The sequence below is a fragment of the Bufo gargarizans genome, chromosome 6, assembly GCF_014858855.1.
Source record: "Bufo gargarizans isolate SCDJY-AF-19 chromosome 6, ASM1485885v1, whole genome shotgun sequence".
Lineage (NCBI taxonomy): Eukaryota > Metazoa > Chordata > Amphibia > Anura > Bufonidae > Bufo > Bufo gargarizans.
This window is the reverse complement of record NC_058085.1, coordinates 192,050,519-192,074,675: the sequence shown is the minus strand read 5'-3', so window position 1 is coordinate 192,074,675 and position 24,157 is coordinate 192,050,519. Positions and strand designations below refer to the sequence as shown.

At 41.7% G+C, this 24,157-nt stretch overlaps 1 protein-coding gene across 1 annotated transcript in view; it reads left to right on the top strand.

The window, feature by feature from the left end:
* SH2D4B (SH2 domain containing 4B) overlaps nt 1-24,157 on the top strand; it is a 354,238-nt gene that overhangs the window by 216,834 nt on the left and 113,247 nt on the right. The window contains exon 2 of the mRNA XM_044299574.1: nt 18,338-18,497. Within this exon, the coding sequence (XP_044155509.1) occupies nt 18,338-18,497 (160 nt within the window). The remainder of the gene's footprint in view (nt 1-18,337; nt 18,498-24,157) is intronic.

The window sequence follows — 24,157 nt, the reverse complement described above, 5'->3', positions numbered from 1 at the left end:
TCTTGCTGGTGTATATCTGACCAGCGGACGGGTGCTTGGCTGCAGCCTGGGTTCCTGCCTGCGCCCAAATACGTACAGGAGCTGGAGTAGAAATAAAACTTGTGCCGGATAAAAAACTGATTAACCTCTTCTGCGGGCGCTGCCAAGGATACCATATAGATGAAGCATGTAGTTAAAATGGCTTTATTACGTCTACACATTTAGGGGGTGAATTACCCCCTTCATAAGGACAATAAAAACCCCTAGGACAAATGAAGCACAGAGATTATTACTACCAAGATGCATAACTTTACATTTATCCCCATTGAACCTCATTTGCCAAGTTGATGCCCAATCACTCAAAGTGTTTAAGCCAGCATGTATTTTATGGGTACTGTAGTCCACCCATTCCAGTTATTACTTTAGTTGACCTACCCTCAACCCTCTCTACATCCGCTATGTATATCTTGTTCACAGTAGCCCATAACTATACATAGTAGTCCATGTGTGGTCTGACCAGAGATTTAAAAAGTGGCAAGACTATGTTCGCACCATGCGCATCTATGCCCTTTTTGATGTAACCCATTATCCTATTGGCCTTGACAGCAGCTGCCTAACACTGTTTTTTACAGTTAAGTTTGCTGTCCACTAAAATTCCTAAGTCCTTTACCCTATTAGTATTACCCAGCATTTTACCATTTAGTAAGTACTGGTGACATGTATTGTCCCTTCCCATGTGCATAATCTTACATTTAGTTAGAGAGGTTCTGATCAGGTGCAAAATCACAGGTTCCAATACGTCTCTGTAGGTGAATATTTTTTATTTTCATGAAAATAAAGAAGATTCACCTACAGAGACGTATTGGAACCTGTGATTTTGCGCCTGATCAGAACCTCTCTTACTACAAGCATCCTTTGGGGGATTTGGCACCCGATCCCAAAGACACTTCTTCTGCGGCTGCATTCACGGATCCAAAAGGTCTTGATATAACTACATACCTACAATAGAGTTGTCTATTATTGTACAACCCAAAAAGGTGAGCACCTCTATTTTTTAAACAATTCAGTTTGTATTTGAACATACTACCCTATTGTGCGCCCCCCACCCCTTTTCTTTTGTCTTTACGTTCCCCTCCCGACCAAGGAGAATTTAGATTTGCCCGTGGTTACCAAGACATAATCTTACATTTGTCAGTGTTGCACCTCATCCGCATCTTCTCTGTCCATGCCTCTAATCTATAGTATACTGTCCTCTTCCGTGTTAATGACTTTACACAGTTTAGTGTCACTTGCTAAATTTTTTATTTTATTATGCAAGCCTTCTACAAGTACATTCATAAATATATTGAAGAGAATAGGGCCCAATACTGACCCCTGAGGTACCCCACTAGTGACAGTGACGGAATCTCAGTGTGTACCGTTAATAACCACCGGTTACTTACCCACATACGCACATTTTCTCCCAGTCCAAGCATCCTTATTTTATATACCAACCTTTTGTGTAGCACAATATCAAATTCTTTGGAGAAGTAAAGATATACGACATCCATTGATTTGCCACAGTCATGTCTGGAACTTACCTCCTCATAGAAACTGACTAAATTAGTTTGACATGACCAATCCCTCATGAAGCCACGCTGAAACAGCATTTTACCCTTATTTTCATTGAGATACTTTAGAATAGCATCTCTTAGAAAGCCCTCAAACTGTTTACCCACGACAGATGTTAGATTTACCGGCCTATAGTTTCCAGGCTCTGTTTTTGACCACATTTTGAATATTGGCACTGCATTTATTAAACGCCAATCCTGTGGAACACTCTCTGCCATTATAGAGTCCTTAAATATCAGAAATAAGGGTGTGTATATTACATTACTTAATTTTCTTAGGCAACAGAGGTATCCTTCATGGGTCAGGCAGGACACTTTTAATGGGAAGTTTACTTTTACACTCTGCATTTAATTTTTTTCAGGGAATAAAGTGGAGAAAAAGTATTTTAAAGTTTTGTTTTCTCCTCATCACTTTCTTCTACTCCCCCCTCATCACTCTAAGGGGCCAACACTTTCAGGTTTAAATGTTTTACCATTTATATAATTAAAAAACATTTTAGATTTAGTTTTACTCTCTTTGGCAATGAATCTCTCTCTCTGTAGCTTGGCTGCTTTTATATGTCTTTTACATATTCCATTTTTTTACCTTATAGTTTTTCAATGCTTCCTCACTACTTTCCGATTTTAGTGATTTAAATGCATTTTTTTTGTTATTCGTTGCTCTCTTTAAATTTCTAATTATTCAATTATTCCTTGTTTTCATTTTTTCTTGATCCTCATCCTTTTATTCTCATACTGTATGTACCGCTCAGAATTAGAGTTTAGGATGCCTTCAACCCCTTAAGGACTCGGCCCTATTTAACCTTAAGGACTTGGCTATTTTTTGCAAATCTCACCAGTGTCACTTTATGTGGTGATAACTTTAAAGCACTTTTACTTATCCAGGCCATTCTGAGATTGTTTTTCGTCACATATTGTACTTCAAAACATTGGTAAAATGGAGTAAAAAAAAAAATCATTTTTATTTATAAAAAATACCAAATTTACCAAAATTTGTGAAAAATTAGCAAATTTCCAAGTTTCAATTTCTCTACTTCTATAATACATAGTAATACCTCCAAAAATAGCTATTAGTTTGCATTCCCTATATGTCTACTTCATGTTTGACTCATTTTCGGAATGCCATTTTATTTTTTGGGGACGTTACAAGGCTTAGAAGTTTAGATGCAAATCTTGAAAATTTTTAGAAATTTTCAAAAACCCACTTTTTAAGGACCAGTTCAGGTCTGAAGTCACTTTGTGAGGCTTACATAATAGAAACCATCCAAAAGTGACCCCATTCTAAAAACTTCACCCCTCAAGGTATTTAAAACTGATTTTACAAACATTATTAACCCTTTAGGTGTTCCCCAAGAGTTGATGGCAAATGGAGATGAAATTTCAGAATTTCAATTTTTTGCCAAATTTTCAATTTTAATCAATTTTTTCCACTAACAAAGCAGGTGTTAACAGCCAAACAAAACTCTATATTTATTGCCCTGACTCTACGGTTTACAGAAACACCCCATATGTGGTACACTACTGTACGGCCCCACGTCAGGGCGTAGAGGGAAAGGAACGCCATGTAGTTTTTGGAAGGCAGATTTCACTGGACTGGTTTATTTACACCATGTCCCGTCCCAGCCCCCTGATGCACACCTAGAGTAGAAACTCCAAAAACATGACCCTATTTTGAAAACTATGGGATAAGGTAGCAGTTTTTTTGGTACTATTTTAGGGTACATATGATTTTTGGTTGCTCTATATTACACTTTTTGTGAAGCAAAGTAACAAAAAATAGAAATTCTGAAATTTCATCTCCATTTGCCATTGACTCTTGTGGAACACTTAAAGGGTTAACAAAGTTTGTAAAATCAAAGTTTTGAAAACCTTGAGGGGTGTAGTTTCTTAAATGGGGTCACTTTTTGGAGTTTCTACTCTAGGGGTGCATTGAGGGGGCTTAAAATGGGTCATGGTGTCAAAAAACAAGTCCAGCAAAAACTGCCTTCCAAAATCCATATGGCATTCCTTTCCTTCTGCGCCCTGCTGTTTGCCCGTACAGAGGTTTACTACCACATATGGGGTGTTTCTGTAAACTAAAGAATCAGGGCAATAAATGTTGAGTTTTGTTTGGCTGTTAACCCTTGCTTTGTTACGGGAAAAACGGATTAAAATGAAAATTTGCCAAAAAATACCTGTTTGGCACCGTTTTTTATTTTTTCTATTATTTAAAACGTTCATCTGACAGATGACAGATTAGATCATGTGCTATTTTTATAGAGCAGGTTGTTATGGACGCAGGGATACCTACTATGATTACTTTTTTAAATTTATTTATTATGTTATACACAATAATATCATTTTTGAAACCCCCCGAAAAATTTTTAGTGTCTCCATAGTCATATCTTTTTTTTTATTTTTCGGGCCATTGTCTCATGTAGGGGATCATTTTTTGTGGGGTGAGAAGACGGTTTGAATGTTACTACTTTGGCACACATACAACTTTTTTGATCACTTTTATTACCTTTTTTGGGAAGTAAGGTGGGCAAAATTTCAATTTCATCATAGTTTTTATTTTTTATAGCATTCACCGTGCGGGGAATGTAACATGACCGTTTTATAGATTGGGTCATTAAGGACGCGGTGATATATAACATGTGTAGGGAATTTATTTTTTATTTTTTAATCATGGATAAATGTTTTCTTTTTCTTTTTACTTTTTTTTTCACTTTTTAATATATTTTTTTTACCTAGCCCCACTTGATTCTTGAAGATTCAGTGGGTCTGATGTCTGTATAATACAGTACAGTACACTATATAGTGTACTGCCCTGTATTTCACTCACACTTTGTCTGAACAGATCTCTGCCTTTAGCACAGATCTGTTCACCACCATAGACAGCAGGATGCCTGAGAAGGCATACTGTTGCCATGGGAACCTTCCCCGTCTGCCACAACTGAACAGACGGGCCTGTCCGGGGGCTGCAAAGGCACAGCAGCCCCCCGATGGGAGCGGGAGGGAGCTCCCTCCCTCTTCACCTCTTTCATACAGCGGTCCCTACCGACCGCGGCATGGTAGGGGTTAAAACGGCTGACATCTGCAAAGATGTCAGTTGTTTGATTCAGAGTGTCAGCAATGAGCTAACACTCTGATTCAACCGCTCGGTCATCCTAAGAATAAACAGGGGTTGGGCGGAAGATCGCACACCCGCCCCCCACACTGCCGCCGGACCGCAGGGATCAGAAACTTGCATACAAGTGCTACAAACCGCAGGTATGAATTGACCTGCGGTTTGTAGCGATCGGCTATGTGGGGGGGGGGGGGTCACAGGATCCCCTAGGCATTGTCACAGGGTGCCTGCTGAATGATTTTAACAGGCACCCCGTTCCGATCACGTGCGGCAGTGATCAAAACTACACAGGACGTACCAGTACGCCCTGGGTCCTTAAAGGGATTCTGTCACCTCTCATAACACAAATTCAGATTTTAAACCAGTCATGCTCCACAGATTACCTTGAATCGGCTTTGCTGTTCTATACTGTAATCCGTCCAGTAGTTTTGCTGAAAAATGACTTTTATAATTATGCTAATTAATCCTGAAGGTGCCCAGAGGGGAGTTATGTTCCACTTTGTGTGCCCAGTAATGCCCCCTGGAGTGCCCAAAATCGCACTGGCGCAGCCCTCAGTGGATACTACGTCTGCGCGAGACTTCACTCGGCCGTCAAGGAGGGGGAGGAAAGGGGTGAGACGCTGTGGGCGGTTAGGGATTCAGGAGGAAGGCGTTTTGGGCACTGCAGGGGGGCGTTACTGGGCACACAAAGTGGAACATAACGCCCCTCTGGGCACCTTCAGGAATAATTAGCATAATTATAAAAGTCGTTTTTCAGCAAAACTACTGGACGGATTACAGTATAGAAGCATGACTGGTTTAAAATCTGAATTTGTGTTATGAGAGGTGACAGAATCCCTTTAAGGACTCGGCAAACATGGCATACCGGTACGTCCTAAGTCCTTATGGGGTTAAAAATTTCCCATTTTGTAGCTGTATTTCCGAGGACTTTTTCCCATTTAGTGAGGCTAATGGTCTCTCTTAGTTGGTAAAATTGTGCCTCCCAGAAGAAACTCTCTTTTGAATGACATTTGGAAGATTAGTATTATTGGGAGTGTCCATCAACCTGCACATCTGTTGATCTGTCAGGTCTATTGATTAGTAATAAGTCCAGTATGGCTGTCCCTCTACTTGGATCTTGAACCAGATGGGAAATGTAATAGTCTTTGAGTGAATCAAAGAATGCCAAGTGGAATTCGAGCCAAACTATAGAACAATTTGATTTGCGGTGAATCCAAATTCCCTTGTGCTTCATGGTAACAAATCAATATTTTCATTAAATGTCACCACCCTATTAAAATCCTAATCCCGCCTGGTATCCACCATTTTACAGTGAACTGAACATAGTGACAGATGTGCCAAGTGCTAGGGACAGTAGGGAAAGCTTAAATTGTAGAATCTTGGATAGAAAGACTGCAGGGGCAGTCTAGGGAGATTATAGGGAGATGTTTTACACACTGTAGGTAGAGCATAGGGGGAATGCTGGGACTGTAAGGTCTGTGTAATCTGAATCTGAAGGGATCCATAGGAGACAGGGCAATTTGCACCAATCCCTGGACAGAGCTATCTAAATGAACAGTGTTCACCTTGTTTAATAGATAAGCACTTCCATTGCTTCTTGCTTTTAAAATCTTAAATAGATAAGTAATTCTATTACACCTTTATTCCCAAGTTAGGGTGAATAGGTAACTTAACTTTTATTGGTGTGCCCACCTTGTTAAATAGATACGCAGATCTATTATGCCTGGATTCTCAAATTGTAGTGAATAAGTAGTGTAATTTAACTATTATTGGGGTGTCCCCTTTGTTAAATAGATAAGCAATTCTATTACATCTTGATTCTCAAATTGTGAAGTATAAACTGTGTAATCTAACAGTTATTTGGGTGCCCACCCTGTTTAATAGATAAGCAATTCTAATAGGCCTTGATTCTCAAATTGGGGTGAATAACATGTCTAATATAACTGTTATTGGGGTGCCCATCCGGTTTAATAGATAAGCAATTCCATTAGGCTTTGATTCTCAAATTGGGCTAAATAAGCTGTCTAAGGCTACTTTCGCATCTGCATTTTTGCTGGATCCGTCAAGGGATCAGTAAAAATGAATCCGGTCAATAATACAACCATCTGCATCCGTTCAGAGCGGATCCAGTTGTATTATCTCCAAAACGTACAAGATGTTTTTATTGTGTCTGTAAAAATGCCGGCGTGAAAATACAATGTAAGTCAAAGGTACCGGATCAATTTTTTTCTTGCTCACTGTCCCATGATGCACACAAAAACGCTGCTGGCAGTGGTTTTGTGTGAATAACGGAATGCGACAAAAAGGAACAGAGCACATACTAATACACTCCATTCATGGTCATTCAGTTTTGTGCCCATTGAAAATGAATTGGGAGAAAACTGAAGCATTTTGCTGTGGTTTTTAAATCCTGTGGCAGATCTCATAACAGTACAGCAAATTCAGATGTGAAAGCATCCTAATACTACTGTTATTGGTGTGGCCACCTTGTTAAATAGATAATCAATTCTATTACGCCTTGATTCTCAAATTGGGGTGAATAAGCTGTGTAATTTAACTTTTATTTGGGGAGCTCACCTTGTTTAATAGATACACAGATCTATTATGCCTTGATTCTCAAATTAGGGTGAATAAGATGTGTAGTTAACTATTATCGGGATGTCCACCCTGTTAAATAGAAAAGCAAGTCTATTACTCCTTGATTCTCAAGTTGGGGTGAATAAGTATTGTAATTTAACTGCTATTGTGGTTTCCATCTTATCTTATAGATATGTAACTCTATTAGGCATTCATTCTCAAATTGGGGTGAATAAGCTGTCATTTTTACTGTTATTGGGGTACCTAATCTATTACACTTCGATTCTCTAATTGGGGTGAATAAGTAGTGTAATTTAACTGTTGGGGTTTCCACCTTGTATTATACCTTGTATTATAGATAAGTAAGGTCTGATCATGGGGACCCTCTGTGCTCATGCTCCACTGCCATGACTGGTAGGGGGTGGGGGCAGTAGCAGCAACAGCTTCATAAACAGCCAGTTAAGTCTGGGGTCTCTGATGAACAGTTTTCTTCATCTGTCTTCTGAAGAAAACACAGAGCAGCAGCAGCCGGACATCCAGCAGAACCTTAATCAGCAGGTGGTGGCATACTTGGTCTGCACCCTGACACCCATGATCCAAGATCCCCTGCACTACTAGACATGCAAAATGGAAGTGTGGCACCAACTGGACAAGTAGGAGGAGAATGTGGAGCTGAAAGGCAATGAGGAAGACAAGCAGATGACCCAGAAGGACTGTGGCAGTATGCAGTGGAGATGGAGGCAGGAAATCTATATGGTTCCGTTGTGCAAGCGGCCAGATGCATGCTGAGTTGCTTGCATAGTAGCAGCCACATTATCACCATTAAGCAGAGGGATGACTACTGGCTCTCAAGAATCTTAGACCCTCGCTACCGGGCCAAAATGGGGTCCTTTTTTTACCTGCTTAGAGGGATAATAAACTTAAATATTAAGGAAATCCTATGTAGTCAGTTGATCGCTGCCTATGTCAGCCATCAGATATCCTCATTAAGGTTTGACCAGTGGGACCCTCTGTGCTCACACTCCACTGCCATGACTACTGGAGGAGGGAGGGTGGGGCAGGAGTAGCACCAGCTCCATCGGCAGCTTGAGTCTCCAGTCTCTGATGAACATGTTTCTTCACCCTCCTACTGAAGAAACCAGCCTACAGGACATGGAGCAGAATCTGAACCAGCAGGTGTTGGCATACCTGGACTGCACCCTGTGACCCCATACCCAAGATCCCCTAGACTACTGGTCAGCCAAACTTGAATTGTGGCTGCAACTGGCCAAGTTTGCCCTGGACAAGCTTTCTTGCCTGGCCTGTAGTGTGGCATCAGAGTGGGTGTTTAGTGCAGCGGGGGCATAGTTACCCCAAAGAGAACTTACCGTATTTTTCGCCGTATAAGACGCACTTTTTCCCCCCCAAAAGTGGGGGGGAAATAGCAGTGCGTCTTATACGGCGAATGTAGCCGATTTTGCTTAGTTTTCAATGATACACCCGCCGCGATGCCGTGCGGCGGGTATATCAGCTGTGAGGGAGGAGGGGCTGGGGGCGGCATCTGCATTTATGACAGCGGGGCCCGTGCAGTGACTGTATTCTACTACACGGGCCCCGCTTACTGTACAATCATATCCCTAATACCGTAGTTAATTGTTGTGTGCACTGCATGTAAAAGCATAATGAGCGATGATGAGCGCTATTACTTACAATTAGAAGCGCTTGCCGTTCGGAGCAGGGAGGAGGGAGGAGGCAGGAGGCAGGCCGGGAGGACGGGCGCTGGCAGTGTGAGTCATACGTCACGCGCCTGCGCCGCCTGCTTCATGAATGAAGCAGGCGGCGTGGGCGCATGACGGATGACTCACACTGCCAGCGCCCGTCCTCCCGGCCTGCCTCCTGCCTCCTCCCTGCTCCGAACGGCAAGCGCTTCTAATTGTAAGTAATAGCGCTCATCATCGCTCATTATGCTTTTACATGCAGTGCACACAACAATTAACTACGGTATTAGGGATATGATTGTACAGTAAGCGGGGCCCGTGTAGTAGAATACAGTCACTGCACGGGCCCCGCTGTCATTATAAATGCAGATGCGACCCCCACCCCCATTATAAAAGCAAATGCGACCCCCACACTTATGGAGGGGATCTGTGGATGACACATAGCATAAGATGCTATATATGTGTCATCCACAGATCCCCCCCATAACTGTCATACACAGATCCTCATAACAGCGCCATCCAGAGAGGATCCCCTATAAGTGTCATCCACAGATCCCCCATAACAGTGCGTCATCCACAGATCCCCATAACAGTGCATCACCCACAGACCACAATTAGTTCAAAATATTTTTTTTCTTATTTTCCTCCCCAAAAACCTAGGTGCGTCTTATACGCCGGTGCGTCTTATACGGCGAAAAATACGGTACATTTTAACAAAATGTTGAAAGACTAACCTTATAAAGATAAATCAGAAGTGGATCAGCCAGGATTTCCACACACCGATGCCTAAAGCACCAGACTAGTAGTGCTGATCACGAATATTTGAATTTCGAATTTTTATCACGAATATAGGTACTTCGAAAATTCGCAAATATTTTGAATATAGTTATATATATTCGTAATTTCAGATTATTATTTTTTTTAATCAGTACACATGATCCCTTCCTGCTTCTAGCTTGTGGGCCAATAAGAAGGCTGCAATATACCTGACTTTAGGAGCAGTGATCGGCAAGGTAATGATTGTGTAATATGCACATTTTCGTAATTAGAATTTTCGGATTCAAATTTTTATTGCAAATTTTTAAACTTAGACAAAGAAGATTATATATTATAAATATTCGAAAAAATGAAGTTATAGCAATATAGAGAATATTCGAAAAAAAAACGAATATAGAGCAATTTAGCTAATATAGTGCTATAATCTTCTTTGTCTAATAGTTGTAATTTTTTTCTCATCTGAAGTTCAGATTGGAAAAAAATTACAACTATAAAAAAAAAGATTATAGCACTATATTAGCTAAATTGCTCTATATTCGTTTTTTTCGAATATTCGCTATATTGCTATATATTACGAATATTCGAAAAAACTGTTATAGCAATATAGCGAATATTCCAAAAATCGAATATAGAGCAATTTAGCTAATATAGTGCTATAATCTTCTTTGTCTAAAGTTGAAAAATTCGCAATAAAAATTCGAATCCGAAAATTCGAACTACGAAAATTCGCATATTACACATTCATTACCTTGCCGATTTTTTTCAAGAAAAAAAAACGCTAAATTTTCGAATATTCGACGAATATTCTAAAAAATATTTGCGAAATATCGCGAATTCGAATATGACCCCTGCCGCTCATCACTACAGACTAGACCATTCTGGCAGTAATGTTCTGTGCTGTGCTGACTACTGTGTGCTGCCACGCCAGAACATTGTGAAAAATGACCCTGTTACTTATGGCCACATGCTTCAGCCACTATTCTGATGACACATACCTGCTGCCGCTGCTGCCATCTTCTCCTACTGCCACCATCTTGTACTGTTACTGCCACTGCTGTTGTCCCCCTTCCCCACCCCCCCACTCTGTGACTGGGCCGCTGTGTTCTCCTCATGCTGTTGCGTCAACAGTGACGTCAGCACATACTTACTGCTGAAACCCTCCACTCTCTGTCACCCTCTGTCACCCTCCACTCTAAGAAAATAGGTTATCTATTAATCTATGTGGAAACAGCAGATGGTGTAAAATGAGACAGCTTATTCTCACTATGGTAGAATCAATGGCTAATAGAACAGGTTCTCTATCAATTAATGTGAACACCCCACAAACAGTGAAATGAGACAACTCTTTCCCACTGTATTATAATCATAAGCCACTGCATGGTGAAGTAACTTATATCTGATGTTAAAGTTGACCTGTAAGGCTTCACAGAGTTCACACTTCAGTTATTTGTTCAGTTAATTCCATCAGTTACTGTATGGTGAGCCAAAATCAGGAGCCAATCCTACTCTCAGAAAAAGTATCATGAAAGATCTGCATCTGTTTTTGACCCATAACTGACCAAATAAGTGATGTGTAAACTGAGCCTGAGTGACACCTGTCACCTGCCGGTCATACTGACGAACAGTAACTGTTTCACTACCAGAAAGGACTAGCTATGCATGTTTCTGTAATGCATAGTGATGTACACCAAGATACACTCTACCTCCAGGCTGTGATATAGCTGATTTACATGCTTCATGACAAATACATTTGGAACAAAGTAAATTTTGGGGGAAAAATTTGGCGAAGCGTCCGAGTCTGTGTGTTTTTGATCCGTAACTGACCAAATAAATGAAGTGTGAACTGAGTCTAATAGCGACACACAGTGATTCTACAGCTAACACAAGTGATTTAAGGCATGTGTTTCCACTGCAACAACAAAGCTTAAAAGAAACCTTTTTTTTTATTCTCCACTACTTTGACACTACTGTTTTAGTTTATTTTGGTTTAGCTAGGGATTAGCTAGGACTGTTGATGGCCTGTACGACGATGCACACATCCATATACTATATGAGACCTCCCTGTCATCCTGACGCACAGTAAATGTTTCACTACCAGAAAGGACTAACTATGTATGTTGCAGCAATGCACAGTGATGTACGCTGAGATACACTCTCCCTGCAAGCTGGAATATAGCTGATTTAACATGCTTCATAACAAATTATTTTTGGAGAAAAGCATCTGAAAAGAAGTTTTAGAAAAATTCACTCATATCTACCGACTATACAATGTGGTCTTCATTATTAAATGAAAGGCAGATGTGGGTTAATAGGTCGCATGGTTTTTCCCTGCAGCTGGCCTCAACCCACCTGCAGCATGGGCTCTCCATATGGCCGCACCCTAAGGCATATTGGCCTGTGTATAGCTGATTTATATTAATTTGTGACAAATTCATTTGCAACACTTCGAATTGTTTGGTAAACTTTGGCAAAACTGATGAATCAAATTTTTCAAAACTTTTCTCATCTGTAATAATAAGTCCACAATTATATAAATATATAAACGTATGGCACATGACAACATTTCATAGTATATCCAGAGGGGCCACCACATTCTTATCAGGAAAATTGGTTAGGGTGGGTCTTATGGGAGTTGAAACAGAATACATCAAAACTAGCCTATGGTCCACATTTTTTTTTAACACCTCCCCCCTCATTAATAGAACAGTCTAACTCTACTGAGTACGTGCATGTACAGCATGCCCAGAAGTAGTAAAGACAAGATAATCTAGAGCTGCACCAAATGGTACAGTACTAAAGATCCTGTGCTCATTTACCACCCATAACTTATGATGGCTGCTAACATCTGCATACATCAACTCACTGTTGGGAGATCCCAAGAATTGAGAGATGCTGGTAGGTTGACACCTGTATTCACCTATATTAGCTTATGTAGAGGGAAAATTGGAAAGTGTCCATAGCTGAATTATGTCAATTGAAAGGGATTTCTGATGTTTTATATTTATGTTAATAAAGCATTTTCATAATATAATGATAATATCTTAATTGTACAGTATATTTCATGCTAAATACAATTCCTTAATCCCAGGACCCTCTTTTTTGGATACAATCCTAGTTTAGATGTATTTTTTATTTTTTTAACCACCTCAGCTCCCCTAGCTTAAACCCCCTTAATGACCAGACCACTTTTTACAATTCTGCACTACTTTCACGGTTTATTGCTCGGTCATACAACTTAGCACCCAAATTAATTTTACCTCCTTTACTTCTCACTAATAGAGCTTTCATTTGGTGGTATTTCATTGCTGCTGACATTTTTACTTTTTTTGTTATTAATCGAAATTGACTGAAATTTTTGCAAAAAAATGTCATTTTTCACTTTCAGTTGTAACATTTTTCAAATAAAACTACATTTCTATATAAATTTTTGTCAAAATTTATTGTTCTACATGTCTTTGATAACAAAAATGAAATAAGTGTATATTTATTGGTTTGCGCAAAAGTTATTTTGAAGCAGCTCTGACTTTCTGAGCACCTGTAATGTTTCCTGAGGTTCTACAATGCTCAGACAGTAGAAACACCCCACAAATGAACCCATTTCGGAAAGTAGACACCCTAAGGTATTCGCTGATGGGCATAGTGAGTTCATGGAAGTTTTTTATTTTTTTGTCACAAGTTAGCGGAAAATGATTGTAAGAAAAAAAAAAAGTAAGTCTCATATTCCACTAACTTGTGACAAAAAATAAAATTTTACATGAACTAACCATACCCCTCACGGAATACCTTGGGGTGTCTTCTTTCCAACATGGGGTCACATGTGGGGTATTTATACTACCCTGGCACTTTAGGGGCCCTAAAGCATGAGAAGTAGTTTGGAATCCAAATGCGTAAAAATGCCCTGTGAAATCCTAAAAGTACTCATTGGAAATTGGGCCCCATTGCGCATCTTGGCTGCAAAAAAGTGTCACACATGTGGTATCGCCGTACTCAGAAGAAGTAGGGAAATGTGTTTTGGGGTGTATTTTTACATATACCCATACTGGGTGAGAGAAATATCTCTGTAAAAGTCAACTTTTCCCATTTTTTTTTTATACATTAGGAATTTCTGCTATTCTCCTTATATTGAGCATACGGGTAATGAGATTTTTTTTTTCGTTCAGCCTCCGGGCTGAAAGAAAAAATGAACGGCACAGATTTCTTCATTCGCATCGATCAATGTGGATGAAAAAAATCTCTGCCAAAAAAAGTGCAAAAAAAAAAAAGGAGGGGAAAGGCGTCTGCCAGGACATAGGAGCTCTGCCCAACATCCAAACCCACTCAGCTCGTATGCCCTGGCAAACCCGATTTCTCCATTCCCATCAATCCATGTGGATGAATAAATCATTGCCGGAATTTTTTTTTTTATATATATACAAAGTGTTTGCCAAAGCATATGAACATCACCCCTCATCTCATAAGCCTCGGCAAACGTATCTTTTTTTACTGCAGAGGAGAAATCTCGTCGTGCAGCGCCACATACTCCGAGTTTTGTGTAATCTATCAGCAGCGCAATGCTTCTGTCAGAATTCCCATCATTGCTGCAGCTGGTCGATCGGTTGGTCCACCTAGAAGTTAAAAAAAAAAAAAACACCAGGCCGCAATGCAATAACGCAATAAATGTATTAACATTAACTTGAGATAACATTTGAAACAGAACATTAACTTTGAAAAAGTTTATTGAACTTTTGGAACATTAACTTTTTTGCTTAACTGTGATTTTTTTTTTTTTTTTTTTTACCTTTATAGGACAAACCTCTCCTTCCCCATGGGACAATGTGCAAAGCGCAAGCGCCCAGAGATGTGGCGAAGTACATTATGCACTTTGTCCCAGTTGAAAGGAGAGGTTTGCAGCAGCTGTGAGTGAAAGGGCCCTAAGAGCCCTGTGTGCCTGTCCTGTGTGACGCAATCCCTATACTAATAGTGTACCTGTGTGTGGTACTTCCAGAAACACTCCCCTAAGCATAGGGCAGGGTGGTCATGGCAGTCAGGACAGAAATAGCGGGTGTCACGCCTTAATCCACTCCTGCTACAGACACAACATTTTTTTTGACGTGGCGGTTGGTTTGAGGTACCAGCAACGACATTGGGGAAATGTCCCTCGTGTAGACGGCTCACTACACTGGTGGTTTGGGCCACGGAACCTCCTGGATACAGGAGGTTCTCGATGATCTCTTCCTGAAATTTGAGGAGGGATCTTGTTCTCCCAGCCTTACTGTAGAGAACAAAATTATTATACAGTGCCAATTGAATTAAATATACAGACACCTTCTTATACCAGCATCTGGTCCTGCGGGAAAGTAAATAAGGAGCCAACATCTGGTCATTGAAGTCCACCCCTCCCATGAGCGAATTATAGTTGTGGACACAGAGGGGCTTTTCAGTGACTCCAGTTGCTTGTTCAATTTCGATTGTCTTGTCTGCGTGAATGGAGGAGGACATGTAAACGTCACGCTTGTCTCTCCATTTCACCGCAAGCAGTTCTTCGTTACACAAGGCAGCCCTCTCCCCCCTTGCAAGACGGGTGGCAACGAGCCGTTGGGGGAAGCCCCAGTGACTAGGTTGCGCGGTGCCAATCTGTTCTAAAAACAAATGCCTGAAGAGGGGCACACTTGTGTAAAAATTGTCCACATAAAGATGGTATCCCTTGCCAAATAAGGGTGACACCAAGTCCCAGAATGTCTTCCCACTGCTCCCCAGGTAGTCAGGGCAACCGACCGGCTCCAGGGTCTGATCTTTACCCTCTTAGACTCGAAATTTGTGCGAATAGCCTGTGGCCCTTTCACAGAGCTTATACAATTTGAGCCCATACCGGGCGCGCTTGCTTGGCATGTTTTGTTTGAAGCTAAGGCGCCCAGTAAAATATATAAGGGACTCGTCTATGCAGATGTTTTGCTCAGGGGTATACAAATCTGGTGTTAAAGTGGTGTATGAGGGGCCGAATTTTGTGGAGCCGGTCAAAAGCTGGATGGCCTCTGGGACGAGAAGAGCTGTTGTCACAAAAGTGCAGGAAACGCAGGATGGTCTCAAATCGTGTCCTGGACATGGCAGCAGAGAACATGGGCATGTGATGAATTGGGTTTGTGGACCAATATACCAATATGACCACAATTCATACTTTTTTGTCAGGCCAATGTTGAGGAGACGGCCCAGAAAAGGTTTTAAATTCGGAAACTTGGACGGGTTTCCACGGGAAAGACTGGGCATAAAAGCTTCCCGGGTTGGCGGCTATAAATTGAGTGGCATACTGGTTTGTTTCTGCCCCTCCGCAGTCAAAAACTGCTAAAAAAAAAAGTGCCGATCCGATCTGAGCTGTCTCAACCCGAACTCCAGACTGGATGGTGAAAGGGGGAACTACTGGTGCGGCTGAAGTTGGGGGCTGCCAATCAGGGTTTGCCAGCACCTCAGGGACTCTAGGGGGTCTACGGGCCTGTCTGTGCGGTGGCTGCGACGGGGGAACTAATGCATGTGCCACCATACCAGCTTCAACTGCCCTTCTGGTGCTCGCCACTTCACCATGTTCTACGACAGTGATGGTACTAGGTCCAGGATGGGCTGCGCTGCTGGTGTATGCCTCACCACGTAATCCGACAGCGCCAGCCCCACTCTGCTGCCCTTGAAGCGGATCCTGCGCAACCTGTGGTCTAGCAACACGGGGTCGGGTACGCCTGGTGGTATCAGGGACCTCAACCTCATTGTCCGAACTTTGGGTCAGACTGCCACTGCTTTCTACCGGTTCGTATTCTGACCCGCTGGATTTGTCAGATGAGGGTTCCCATTCCTCATCCGACTGGGTTAGAAGCCTGTAGGCCTCTTCAGAAGAATATCCCTTACTTGCCATTTGGTCAACTAAATTTAGGGGGTATTCCCTGAGACTACCCAAGAAAAAAAGCAAGCCTGTCTTACAAATGGGAGGCTAGTGAAGTACAGGAAGCTGCCGCGATTTTTATCGCCGCAGCGCTTGTAAAGTGATTGTTCAGTGATAAAAAAAATATAATTTTTGTCAATGCGGCGGGGCAGGCGTGGGTGAGCGCACGAGTTGGCGACCGATCAGGCCTGATCGGGCAAACACTGCATTTTGGGTGGAGGGCGAACTAAGGTGACACTAATAATATTATAGATCTGACTGTGATCAGTTCTGATCACTTACAAATACTATAAAAGTACCAATGCTGATTAGCGATACGCTAATCAGCGAATCAGTGACTGCGGTGTGGTGGGCTGGGCGCTAACCGACGCTAACTACCTAACAAAGAGGCCTAAACTAACCTAAAACCTAACCGTCAATACTAGTGGAAAAAAAGTGACAGTTTACACTGATCACTTTTTTCCCTTTCACTAGTGATTGACAGTGGTGATCAAGGGGTTAATTGGGGTGATGGGGGGTGATCTGGGGGCTAAGTGTAATGTTTGGTGTATTCACTGTGATATGTGCTCCTCTGCTGGGACCAACCGACGAAAAGGACCAGCATAGTTGCACAGAAGCCATTTAACACCTTATATTTATAAATATAAGGTGTTAAATGGCTTCTGATTCGATTTTTTTAAAATTTTTTACACATTTTTGGTAAATTTGGTATTTTTTTTATAAATACAAATGAATTTTTGTACTTCATTTTGCCAGTGTCATGAAGTACAATATGTGATGAAAAAACAATCTCAGAATGGCCTGGATAAGTCAGTGTTTTAAAGTTATCACCACTTAAAGTGACACTGGTGAGATTTGCAAAAAATGGCCTGGTCCTTAAGGTGAAATAAGGTTGTGTCCTTAAGGGGTTAAAAAGACAGAATTACCCTACAAAATTACATTGGAGGAGCTCTACTGACTTTCAAAAATCAGCACCATAGAATAAGGCCCCTAACTGCATTACATAAAAAGGGGTGTTGGCATTTATTATGGGGATAAATATTTGGTGAAACTTCTATTTGGGGCTTATAGATATTATGGAAGTAGCTTCTCTGCTTGGAAGCCCCCCTCTATGAGCCAGACTAGTGAGCTGCCAATAAGCATTGATTCTTATTTTGCTTCAAATATTAACTGTGCTATATTTCGTGCTACTACAGCTTTAAGTTCATATTTTTAGATTCAAAAGTGTGAAGAGATTCCTTCAATCTACGTGTAAAATCTGATGTCTGTTATTTTCCCATTATTAGAAATTATATAAGACATTTTTTAGATTCCTTACCAAAGCTGCTCATAACATTCATTTGAACATATATTAACTATTTATTTGCATGATAGCATTTATCAGATTTGTGTGCCTGCTATAGAAATTGATATACATTCCATACAAAATAAAACAGAATAAACACCAATAGTGTTTTTTGTTTAGCGCTCCTGTTCAGAACTTTGTGGACCCATTGGTGCAGACTACAAAGAGACCATGTGAAATCTGATCCTGCAATCATATTTGCATACTTTTATATGTATGCTAGCAAAAAATAAAAAGGAGAAGGAATATTGCAATATATGTCTCACAGATGTTTATTACAGCAAAATGAAGAAGAGAAAGTTTGTTGAATTTCTTATGTGTGTGTTTTCTCTTTTCTAGATAATTCCAAACGTATTGAGTGGCTAAAAAGCAGTGATGGAGAAGTATGGGTTTGGGTTATGGGAGAAGCAAAGGGGGATAAGCCTTATGAACAAATCTGTGAGGAAATTATGACAGAGAGAGCAAGATGTCAAGCTCAGAAGGAAGCAGAGGAACAATGGTGAGATAATATTAAAAAGTATGGCTCATATAATAATCTTTGTTTGTGCAAGTATATGTGCAGTGCCATAGTTAGTAGCCCAAACTGCAAAGAATGGTAAGTTGCAAAGTCTTTAGAAGGTCTATTACTGTGATGGCTAACCTTCTGCACTCCAGCGTTGGTAAAACTACAACTCCCAAGATGTACACTTGCTTGTTTGTTCTCCATAGAAATGAATGGAGCATAGTTTCAAGCTGGAGTGCTGGAGGTTAGGCATCACTGGTCTATTACATAGAAGTTCAGAAGTTATGGCATTTAATTTATTAGAACTTATATTGGGCCGAGGTAACCTTACAGCCACTGACTATCAATGAAAAAAAAAAATCTTCATTCTCTGTTAAAGAAAGTACAAATACCTGTGGAGCTGAGAAACAGACTGAGATGCTCTAGTCAGATGCTTTAACTAATAGTACTATAATGTATTGGCTCATGCCAATATATTCCACCCATTGAAGTTAAAGGGGTTGTCTAGGATTGGGAAAAAGCTCAGCTTTTTCCAGTAAAGTGCTATTCGGTATTGGAGCTCTTTGCCATTGAAGTTAATTGGACTGAGCTGTAATGCCAGACAGAGCCTATAGACAACAATAGTGCTACTTCAATGAAAAGCAGATCCTAGTATCTGACCCTGGATAACCCCTTTAATAGTGTCTATTGTCTGTTCACCCATCTGAATATTGTCCCTTTGTTGGAGACAGCAATGTTTAAAAACTTTTCTGGTCTGGTTTCTCCACCTTTTTTTGTCATATATGGAGAACCTATGAGGAGGGACAAGCCTGTCTAAGTATAGGGAAAACATATTGTAAATTTAGCTATCCTGTTGCAAAAATAGGTCAGTGATGGACTTATGAAATCCAGACCATTACATACAACTAAAATGGTAGAAAACAAATGCTTAAAAAGTGGATTCTTCAGTGCCTGACCTAAATCCAGATGGGTATAATAGGAACATACTGGCCAATCCAATTGGGTGACGCAAGTTATGAATAAAGTTTAGTTTGTTAATGAATGAATAAAATGAGCCTTCTGGTCTCATAGGATTTTAATGTCAATTTGACAATTTGAAAATAAATAAATAAATAGGCTTAACATGCTTAGCGATGAAAATATATTTACTATGTATGATTAGATATAAGGTAAAATAGACAAATCACATATAGAGTAGTAAAAAGTAAATAATCACCGCTGGCCTACACATACAAATATGGAGGATTCCGAGTCCACCATGTCGTAGCACATGGCTAACACACCATGGTCATACAAGATATATGGATAGTATTTCAATCAACTTCCTACCTGGATGAAGTTCCTCATTGGAGTACCAATTAACTGTTTGTATGCAGCCAAGTTTATATCCTTTCAGCGCCTTCACCCAAAGTTGTCCAGTGTGAGATAAGCACTCAGGATTTTTTTTTAGCACAATGGGAGTTGGGGGGGGGGGGGGGGTTGTGTATGTTATCTAACTCACTACATTACAAGGAATATATTAAAGGGGACAGAACCAATCGGTACTTAATTAAGCATGTAAACTACCCTTCTAACACACATAGATGCTCTGCTATTGTTGTAACAGCAGCAAGTTATTTAACCAGCTATTAAAAAGCAGTCTGTCAGCAGGCTTGCATGGTCAAATTACTGGCAGATTCTTTTGTGGTCAAATAAGTTGATAGTGCTACAATTGTAACAGACAGGAGATGGGGACAGAAGGACAAATATATCTTTTGTACAGATGTAGTCATAAAATTCATAGTGATGGACGAACATCTGCCGGGATAGTTTGCGAATGCAATCAAATGTTCACGAACCGCAAGTTCGCGGCGGGTCCAATTATTTTAATGGCAGGCGAACCTGAAAAACCTTCAGCTCATATTTGCAGCCAAGAAAAAATTACTGGAAGTGCACAAATAGTCCCACAACATGGACAGTGACATACCAGATGTATTATTCAAATTTGCAATTTCCATTCATTAATTTTTTCAATGCAAAAAATCGGCAACATAATTTCCGCGTACGCGCATGCGCAAATGCACTATACAGTACCCAAATGCACTATCAAGAAAATATATTGGTATATAACACCCCACTTCAATCATTTTTTTCGGGGGGCGACTGGTATATCACACCAGTAGAAATTATTTGTTTCAATAACGCTTGTCCCTCTATATACCTGCAGTATCGCAGCAGAACCACACACAACTGCCGTACAATACAAATGCACTATAATATACTTTCTAACATAGAAAGTATATTATAACATTGTACATGGAAGGCAATCCATTAAAATATACATAAAGATAAAACGTAACCTTTAATAATCTTACTATGCGGGTCCATTCACACGTCCATAAGTGTTTTGCGGATCCGCAAAACACGTACACCGGCAATGTGCATTCCAAAATTTGCGGACCGCACATTGCCGGCTTTATAATAGAAAATGCCTAATATTGTCTGCAATTGCAGACAAGAATAGGACATGTTCTATTGTTTGGTGGAAACGGAACCTCGGATGCGGAAGTGCGGATCCGCAAATGCAGATCCGCAAATGCGGTTGCGGACAGCACATTCCGGCCCAATTGAAAATGAATGGGGCTGCACCCGTTCCGCAAAATTGTGAAATAAATTAAATTATTAAAGTTAAACAAAAAGCAAAAACAAGTGCTCGGCGGCACTAAATCAGGTGCTCGGCAGCACAAAATCAGAAACCATATGCCCTACTACAATCCGGGGGGGTTCCAGTGGACATCCATTAATCCCGGAGGGAAAGCAAACACCATCTATCCCTGGGCTGGATGATGATGTGGTATTGAAGGACAGGTTGGGCAAAGAACTGTCCCTGATATTGCCCTGCAGGGGGATGGCCCTAGTAAGCCTCTAGCCCCTAGGCCCCTGACTTCCAGGTGTTCACTATATAGAGCTATATGTTTTTGACTCATTATAAAAGTATATTTTAAGTATATCGCACCTCTCTGTGTATCACACATATTGATAGCACACCTATACCACCTTTGTGGCTCTATTCGCTAGCGTTTGTTGTCCTTAACAACCTGTCCCTGCTCCACACAGCAACCTCTCCCTAAACTGGCTAAACACTGAATGTAAAATGGCAGCCAGATCAGGTTTATTTATAAGGTAGGTGGTATGTCCATGTGCTGAAAGGTCTCAATTGGCTGTCCTGTACCACCTGATGGATGTGTCATGGGTCAAAGTTCTTCACAATTTAAAAGAATCTGAATATCTTCATATGTTTGCATGTTCGGCAAATCACGAACACACAAAGTTCGCCGCAAAATGACCACCGGGCGAACCGCAAGGTGATCTAAAAAAATTGACTCTGATAACTGATACATGACAGTGTTATTTCATGCCATATTGAGACAAAAGCCATTGAAATACATTGAAAGCGTTAGTTAACCTTTTTGTGCCATTGTTTACTGCAGATAGGCACCTACAGCCACAACGTATAAGGTCATGCAGCATTAGGCAAGAGGTTAAAAAGTATTAAAATATAAGAAATTAAAAAAAGTTTGAAATAAATTAACTGTTATCAAAGTAATCATACTGACCCACAGTATCAATTTAATCACAGCTAACATTGTTAAAACAAAACCTATAAAACTATGGCAGAATTGCTTTTTTTCTTCCAATTCCACCCTATTTGGAATGTTTCCATTTTCGCATATATAAAATATTAAATTATGCCACTAGAATGGACTATTTTTGGGGTGTGGCCTAGCAGCTCATGGAGCAGGGTTTGTGAGTGCCGAGCTCCGCCACCAAGCCGCAACATTAGGGGCCTTGAGTCCTCAGCACAGACTCCCACATGGGCAAGAAGCTGCCCAAGAAGCCCCCACAAGGGGTCATACCTCCTCCGGACCCCCACACCGAGACATGCTTCGAGACTTTGTCCTACGCCCAGAACAGCGCGCACCGCCATCTTTCCCGCCCGACATGGCTGCCCCTGCATAAGCGCTCCCTCATTGCTGGGGAAGGACGGGACCGCAAAACAACAGGCACTCCAGCTGCACAGGAGCCCCCAGCACCGGCTAACGTGGCCAGAGACCTGCCAGCCTCCAGCCTCTCCACCACCCCCCTGAATGTGGACCCAGCAGGAAGCCCTCAATCCCAAGATGAAGGACAGCGGGAGAGCCCCCTCTCAGGTTAGTGCCCAGTGGCATTCCTCTGACCCCCCCCCATCCATCCTCCCCCTGGCTCTCTCTCCCTGCAGAAGGGGGTTCCCAGATGTGCCCAATGTTGTGGCAGTGTCCTCTGTCCATCTCCTCTCTGGAACTTGAGGATGACATAGGGGCTACCCCCTCTATCAAGCGGTATGCTGCCCCCACCCTTGCACACTTCCCATACTCTGACCACAACACCTATACTGGTCCCCCCCATGGACTGGGCTTCTATGCTCTCCCAGCTGGCTCTGGTTACGAGGTCACCACAAGATGCCGCTCTGAAATCTCTGCGGTTTGATGTGACCTACACTCTATTGCCACCCAAGTGGAGACCCTAGAGAAAGATCACGAAGTTACACGGTCCTGTGTCTCTCAACTCCATACCTCAGTGTCCTCACAAGTCGCAGGGCACCCTGAGTTGCAGCATCATATAGAGGACTTAGACAATCATTGGAGGAGGAATAATATCAGAATATGTTGTCTACCAGAGCCCTCAGGGGAGGAGGACATACAGGGGATCCTGGACATGCTCTTCAACAAAATTATGGGAGACCCCCCCCCCCCCGCCTCATACCACTACGCTAGACAGGGCCCATAGAGCCCTCCGACCCAAAGGATCCACCCCCCAACCCAGGGACATTATTTGCTGCATTCATTACTTTGCCCGGAAAGAGGCGATCATGATGAAAGCCAGAGTCTCCTGTTTTGTGGACTTTCTCGGGGTGCCAAGGTCCAGCCTTTTCAGGACATGTCGTGGATCACGCTGCAGAAACATTGCCACCTTTTCCCTCTGCTGAACACCTTGAGGGACCATCAGATCCCGGACCTCTGGGGGTTCCCCTTCTCCTTGAATGCCCAGATAAATGGCCACACTGTGGCCTTACTCTCCTACGCTGACCTCGGCCCATTTTGTGCCGTGCTGGACTTGCCAGTACCTGACCTCTCTGATTGGGACATTGCCATGACATCCCTGCCCACCCCTCTTGCTTGGCAGACGATGGGGGCTCACAAGAGACGTCGACTGCCCTCGCCCAAAGTTAGGTATGTTGATCCTGGGGGAGCATCCCTTTCACCGAGATTGGCATTCCCTGAATCGGGGGAAAATATCACAATTGCTGAAGGGATCATTGGTGTGCCTGGACGTTCTCATTTTTTTTGTCTCCTTTTAGGGACTCCACTGTTTTTGCCCACTCAAGGCCTAGGACGCTATGATGGTGGCGTAGTCACAATTGTTTTTCTGTTTCTGACCCATTGGGTTTGCTCAGGTTCTCTTTCCCCCCCCCCCCCCGTCGGGATGTGACTGGTTTTGGTCCCCAGACAGTGGGGCTCACTGAGTCCACCTTGCTGGTTATTGGTCCAGCAGGTTCGGTCCCCTCTCAGACTTTTTTTTTCTAGTCTAGATTTAGTTTACTGTTTGTTTTTTTGTGAAGTCTTATGTTGTTCGTGTCT